The sequence below is a fragment of the Rosa chinensis genome, chromosome 5, assembly GCF_002994745.2.
Source record: "Rosa chinensis cultivar Old Blush chromosome 5, RchiOBHm-V2, whole genome shotgun sequence".
NCBI classification, from domain to species: Eukaryota; Viridiplantae; Streptophyta; class Magnoliopsida; order Rosales; family Rosaceae; genus Rosa; species Rosa chinensis.
In genome coordinates, this window is record NC_037092.1 from 80,843,324 (window position 1) to 80,850,743 (window position 7,420).

At 38.7% G+C, this 7,420-nt stretch overlaps 1 protein-coding gene across 1 annotated transcript; it reads left to right on the plus strand.

Moving 5' to 3' along the window:
* The first annotated feature begins 2,096 nt into the window (after nt 1-2,096).
* LOC112164206 (putative pentatricopeptide repeat-containing protein At1g12700, mitochondrial) lies at nt 2,097-6,024 on the plus strand. Its single transcript, XM_024300435.2, has 4 exons — nt 2,097-3,111; nt 3,389-3,447; nt 4,058-4,138; nt 4,397-6,024. Exons 1-4 carry the CDS (start codon nt 2,232-2,234, stop codon nt 5,891-5,893), a joined length of 2,517 nt encoding a protein of 838 aa, XP_024156203.1. The 5' UTR covers nt 2,097-2,231; the 3' UTR covers nt 5,894-6,024.
* Nucleotides 6,025-7,420: the final 1,396 nt, after the last annotated feature.

Sequence of the window (7,420 nt, forward strand, 5' to 3'; positions counted from 1 at the left end):
TCTTGTTTTTTGGTAACTAGAGAGAGCTGCTCATGCTTATGAGGGTTTCCGTTGGGAACTTTCTTTGCACTAGATACATTTACTAGATTTGCACAGCCATGTGTCCAGCAGTCCAGGGCCCTTGGTGGTGATCATGGAAATGTGACGTCAGGTCATGAGGCAGGTAGGTGGCTCTAAGACAACCTGTTGAGCAATGACCAATGAGCATTGTCTCACCGTTTCTGCACTTTTTTTTTTCATTTTTTTTAATGATAATTGGCTTCCAAGTTTAGTTGTTAATGATCAAGACAATTACATTCAGGTTTCTGTGTTTCAAGAGAGCAAGAAAGTGCTTTTTCTGTTTTTGTTGTATGAAGCTGTGAAGAAATGTGTAGTTGTTTTGTTTGGTTATAGTGTAGCTCTTAACCCCCTCCAACTTTCAAATTCTTTGACCTGTTGAATCTAATTAAGGCTGGTTTTTGTTTGCCCTACTTTTGCGCATTTATGTTAAAAAGTGATCTTTTCTCTCGATGGAAATCTTATGCAGGGTTTGGGGTTTGGCATTGGAGTCGTCTTGTTAGTTATTTAGTCACAGAAAGTTGTTATGGCTCCCTAGCTATTAAGCATTGGAAAACATATTTACTCTCTAGGGACTCGAGAGTTGTAGATGTTTCTGAAAGCTAAACCACAAGTGAAAACCTAAACCTAGCTATATGATTCCTTGATTTGGTATTTCAAGTGTAGCTTTAATGACTTGTTTTACAGAGTTTCTTTGTTCACCCCGACCCTATTCACTAATGTTCTTGTTTGTGGATGTTCACAGTTGCATGGATGTATTTGATGAAAAATGGGAGAAATAAGGAAAGTTGTCAAAGATGCTGAATTTATTTTATGGTTAGCTAGTCCTAGGACCTTATGTGTAAGTCTTATGCTCAAGTCACTCGAGTTATAGTTGATGATATTGATGGGATAGGCTCCATATATTTGGCCATTTTAAAGAAGAGAAGAGGAAGAAAAAAAACAGTAAAAACATGTAAATTGAGGGGACGGTAAAAGGCTGATTGGTTAACCAATGCTTGGTGGTTTAACTGGTAAGAAGCTTGTTTCCCTTAAGCAAGGTCTCGAGTTCGAGCCTTGTGAATGGAGCAGCCAGTATTAGGAGCGCTTCCTCCCTAAATGGGGTCCGACCCGGCTCGAGAGGGATTAGTCCTCACCTACGGGTGGGGGATACTTTGGTTTAACCCAAAAAAAAAAAAAAAAAAAAAAGGCTGATTGGTTTTTAGGGACTGGGTAAGAATTGATTTACACCCGGTAAAAACTAAAGGAAGTACCAAAGCAAGCACCTTTTATTGTGGAATTGAGGATACAGATTCAAAGACTCGAGCTTTCTCAAAGGAAACCCATGCCCATTAGAAACTGGAGATGCTGAAAATGATGGGAAAAACGTCTTCTTGTCCTTGTAATTCTTATTGTGGCAGAAGAGGTGGTATGCCATTTCTTCACTCTACTCCTCTTCTTGTTGCTGCTGCTGCTTTATTTCATTCTCAATCAAAGGCAACCATATCTAGAGAATCCCACCCTCACCAATCCTCAAGGCTCAAAGTTGAGGATGCTTTGAAGGTGTTCCATGAAATGCTTCGCTCGCGTCCTCTGCCTTCTTCTGTTATCCCTTTCACTCAGATACTGGGTCAACTCGTCAAATTGAAACACTATTCGGCTGTCATCCCTCTCTTTAAACAAATGCTTCTGCGTCGAATTGTTCCTAATCTCTATACTCTCTCTATTGTCATCAACTGCTACTGCAATTTGAATCAAATGGGGTTTGCCTTATCTGTCTTAGGACAATTCTTCAAATTGGGTCTTCAACCAAATGTTATTACCTTCACCACTCTGATCAGCGGCTTTGTTCTCCACAATCAAGTGCCTGAGGCTGCTCGAATTTTCACCAAAATGCTGCAGGCAGGCGCAGGTCATTGTCAGCCCAATGTGTTTACTTTCAGCACGCTAATCAAGGGCTTTTGCAACATGGGAAACAACAGTGCGGCTATTCAGTTTTTGCAAGGATGCGAGCCTAACATAGTTTCATATAGCACCATCATCGACAGTCTTTGCAAGGATGCACTGATTGATCAAGCATTCAACCTCTTCTCAGAAATGATCAGTAGAGGTATTGCTCCAACCGTTGTTACTTACAACTCTTTCCAGATGTCCGCACCTTCAATATCTTGGTTGATACATTCTGTAAGGAAGGGATGGTCGTGGAAGCCAAAACTGTGGTTCAAACGATGATTCAAAGACATATTGAGCCTGACACGGTTACATACAGCTCCCTTATGGACGGTTACTGTTTGCGAGGAGAAATGTACGAGGCAAGACAAGTTTTTGATCTTATGGTTAGTAAGGGCTCCATGGTTGATGTTCGGAGTTGTAACATATTGATTAACGGATATTGCAAGGGTAAAAAGATCGATCAGGCTTACAAGATTTTCAAGGAAATGCATTGTATGGAACTTGTTCCAAATACAATTACTATTAACACTCTTATTGATGGTTTTTGCAAAGCGGGGAGAATTCAAGAAGCAGAAAAGTTGTTCTCTGAGATGCAAGGTTGTGGCCTGCTTCCAAATGTTCAAACTTATGCTGTGATACTTGATGGCCTGTGTAACAACCAGCAACTTTCTACAGCTGTAGAATTGCTTAGAGAGCTGGAAGCCAGAAAACTGGAACTCAATATTGTAATTTACAATATTATTATTGAAGGTTTGTGCAAAGCTGGGGAAGTTCAGTCTGCAAAAGATCTCTTCTGTGGTGTATCATCTAAACGACTTCAGCCTAATGTGCGCACATACAATATAATGGTTGGTGGACTTTGTCATAATGGCTTAATAATTGAAGCAGAAAAGTTGCTGAGAGAAATGGGAGGGAAAGGATGTTCTCCGGATGGTTGCACCTATAACACCATTATCCGAGGTTTTATCAATAACAATGAGACATCAAGGGCTACGAGACTTGTTCAAGAAATGCTTGAGAGGGGTTTCTCTGCAGATGCATCAACTATGGAATTGATTGTTGATTTATTGTCGAAAGATACAGTAGATCCTGGTTTATTAGCATTGCTTAAAGATTCAGCCTGAAGTTGTTTGAATATCTGAAATAAATCTTTCTCAATATCACTAGGAAATTTGGAAATTCAAAACTGCTGCCCCTTTAGCAACGTTGTATGTTTTTGTCAATCTGATTTATAAATCCATCATCCAAACACAATGTCATTTCCTTGTTGCACTCCAAATTTAGCACTTATTTTTCTATAATATTATGGATATATATATATATATATATATATATATATATCCAGTTGTTGTGGTCTAATCTGAAGGTTGTTCTGTCATATTACCTTTTTCATGTTCAGGTGTGCTGATGACAGCTTCATCTGAAGGATGTTGTGTCATATTACATTATCTAGCGCAGGTATGCATGTTACTTGATCATTGCTTTGATTATGAAGATTCCTCAGTTGGGTCATCCTGGAATTCTGTTAGTATTCTGGATGTATATATCACTCTAGCTTATATTGGAGTAGAAATGTGGATCTTGGATCACAGGTTTTCTAATGATAAATTGATAATTGGTTTTGTTCTGAGGTCATTTGTTAATGATTAAGAAATTACATTCCAGTTTCTATGTTTCAAGAGACCAAGAAATTGCTTTTTCTGTTTTTGTATATGAAGCAGTGGAGAGCTGTGTGGTGATTTTGTTTTGTTACAGTGTAGCTCTTGACCCCCTCCTCCTTTCTAATTCTTTGACCTCTAGATGAAAATCTTGTGTTGGGTTTGGAGTTTGGCACCGAAAGTTGTTATGGCTCCCTAGCTATTAAGCATTGGAAAACATATTTACTCTCTAGGGACTAGGGAGTTAGTTGTAGATGTTTCCGAAAGCTAAACCACAAGGGAAAATCTAAACCTATATGATTTGTTGATCTGGTATTTCAAGTGTAGCTTTAATGACTTGTTTTACAGATTTTCTTTGTTCACCCAGACCCTATTTGTTAATTTTCTTGTTGTGGATGTTCTTGTTGAAGATACAGATTCGAATACTCGAGCTTTCTCAAGGAAACCCATACCCGTTCGAAACTGGAGACGCTGAAAATGATGGGAAAAGCGTGTTCTCCTTCTTCTAATTCTTATTATTGCAGCAGTGGTGGCAGAAGAGGTGTGCCATTTCTTCACTCTACTCCTCTTCTTGTTGTTGCTTTATTTCATTCGAGAGATCCTCACCCTCACCCACCCTCAACCAATTTCATGGCTTTGTTTCATTCAAGAGAAACCCATCTGGGGATTATTGTGAGTAACGTTGAGGATGCCTCCATGTTGTTCCATCAAATGCTTCACTCAGATTTTTGGTCAACTTGTCAAATTGAACCACCATTCTGCTTCTCTGTGGAATTGTTCCTGATGTTTATACAATAACCATTATCATTAACTGCTATTGCCATTTAAATCAAATGGGTTTTAGCTTATCTGTCTTGGCTAAATTCTTCAAATTTGGTCTTCAACCAAATGTTATTACCTTCTCCACTCTGATCAACGGCTTTGTTCTCCACAATCAAGTGCCTCAGGCTGCACGAATTTTCACCAAAATGCTGCAGGCAGGTGCAGGTCATTCTAAGCCCACTGTGTTTACTTTCAGCACACTAATTAAGGGCTTTTGCAAGATGGGAAACAACAGTGCGGCTATTCAATTACTGAGGAAGATGGAAGAAAGAGGATGCGAGCCTAACATAGTTTCCTATAACACCATCATTGACAGCCTTTTCAAGGATAGGCAAATTGATGAAGCATTCAACCTCTTCTCAGAAATGATTACTCGAGGTATTGCTCCAACCGCTGTTACTTACAACTCTTTGATTCAAGGAGTTTGCAATATAGGCCAGTGGAAACAAGCTACGAGGTTGTTGAATGAAATGGTGAGTAAAGGCATCTTTCCAGATGTCGGCACCTTCAATATCTTGGTTCATACATTCTGTAAGGAAGGGATGGTCGTGGAAGCCAAAAGTGTGGTTCAAACGATGATTCAAAGACATATTGAACCTACTGTGGTTACATACAACTCACTTATGGATGGTTACTGTTGGCGAGGAGAAATGGACGAGGCAAAAGAAGTTTTTGATCTTATGATAAGCAAGGCCTCCATGGTTGATGTTTGGAGTTGTAACATATTGATTAACGGATATTGCAAGGGTAAAAAGATCGATAAGGCTTACAAGATTTTCAAGGAAATGCATCGTATGGAACTTGTCCCTGATTCCATTACTTATACCACTCTTATCGATGGTTTTTGTAAAACAGGGAGAATACAAGAAGCAGAAAAGCTGTTCTCTCAGATGCAAGGTTGTTGCGAGCTTCCAAATGTTCAAACTTATGCTGTTTTACTTGATGGCCTGTGTAACAACCAGCAACTTTCTACGGCAATAGAATTGCTTAGAGAGATGGAAGCCAACAAAGTAGAACTTAATATTCTAGTTTACACTGTTGTTATTGAAGGTTTGTGCAAAGCTGGAAAAATTGAATCCGCAAGAGATCTCTTCTGTGGTTTGTCATCAAAAGGAGTTCAGCCTGATGTGAGAACATACACTATAATGATTCATGGACTTTGTCATCATGGCTTAATATTTGAAGCAGAAAAGTTGCTGAGAGAAATGGGAGGGAAAGGATGTTCTCCATATGGTTGCACCTATAACACCATTATCCGAGGTTTTATCAATAACAATGAGACATCATGGGCTACGAAAATTTTTCAAGAAATGCTTGAGAGAGGTTTCTCTGCAGATGCATCAACTATGGAATTGATTGTTGAGTTATTGTCGAAAGATACAGTAGATCCTGGTTTATTGGCATTGCTTAAAGATTCATCCTGAAGTTATTTGAATATTTGAAATAATTCTTTCTCAATATCACTAGGAAATTTGGAAATTCAAAACTGCTGCCCCTTTAGCAACCTTGTATGTCTTGTCAATCTGATTTATAAATCCATCATCCAAACAAATGTCATTTCCTAGTTGCACTCCAATTTTAGCACTTATTTTTCTATAATATAATGGTTATACACAGACACACAGATATATATATATATATATATATATATATATATATATCCAGTCGTTGTAGTATAATCTGAAGGATGTTCTGTTGTATTACCTTTTGGTCATAGTTCAGGTGTCCTGATGAGAGCTTAATCTGATGGATGTTCTGTCGTATTATATTATCTGGTGCAGGTATACTTGTTGATCCTTGCTTTGATTATGAAGATTCCGCAGTTGGGTTATCATGGAATTCTGTTAGTATTGCAGATGTATATATATCACTTTAGCTTATATCTAATTGAAAAACAACAAAGACAGATTTGCTGGAGAGATAATTGCTCTATTGATCTGTAGCACATATATACAATAACACAGCTTGATTCTAGGATACAAAACAAGAAAGCTATTCTAGCCCTATTAATGTCTAATAATATAGAATCAATGTGATGATATAGAGTGAATGTGTTAAATGTTAACAGCTATACAAGATGCTAATTTTGCTCTACTTTCCAACACTCCCCCTCAAGTTGGAGAGTGGATATCCTGCACACCCAACTTGCGAATCATAAGTTCGAAGTCCTCCTTGCCAAGAGCTTTAGTTAGAACATCAGCCAGTTGATTTCCAGAACTCACAAATTGTGTCTCCACTGAACCATCTTGAATCTTATCCCTGATATAGTGACAATCCATTTCTATATGCCTTGTACATTCATGAAACACTGGATTTGCTGCTATATGTAAAGCAGCCTTGTTGTCACAATAGAGCAATGCCGTTTCCTGGTGTAAAATCCCCAAGTCTTGAAGCAAATAACGTAGCCAAGTTAATTCACAGCAAGCTCCTGTCATAGCACGATACTCTGCTTCAGCTGAAGAAAGAGAGACTGTTTTCTGACGTTTTGACTTCCATGAAATTAATGAAGGCCCTAGGAACACACAATACCCTGTAGTAGACCTTCTTGTAAGTGGACATCCTGCCCAATCTGAGTCAGAAAAAGCTCGTAGCCGAAGATCACTATTTGAGGAAAAGAACAAGCCTTGACCAGGAGCTGACTTGAGGTAGCGTACCACTCGCAAAGCTGTTTCCCAATGAGCTTTTCGAGGCTGATGCATAAACCTGCTTAATATATAAACAGGATATGTAATATCCGGCCTTGACACTGTGAGATAAATCAATCTTCCAACCAAACGCCTATACTTCTCTGGATCTTTGAGTAACTCAGTCTTATCTGACAACTTTAATCCACGTTCCATGGGTGTGTCAACAGGAGCAGCACCCAATAATCCTGCATCTTTTATAATTTCTAACGCATACTTGCGCTGACAAATAAATATCCCTCTCTTAGATGCTGACACTTCAATGCC

Coding starts and splice junctions, on each gene's coding strand:
- LOC112164206 (XM_024300435.2), top strand. CDS start 2,232: ATGGTCGTGGAAGCCAAAACTGTGGTTCAAACGATGATTCAAAGACAT. Junction 3,112..3,388: donor ATTGCTTAAAGATTCAGCCT/GAAGTTGTTTGA, acceptor TTTCATGTTCAG/GTGTGCTGATGACAGCTTCA. Junction 4,139..4,396: donor CTGAAAATGATGGGAAAAGC/GTGTTCTCCTTC, acceptor TTGTCAAATTGA/ACCACCATTCTGCTTCTCTG.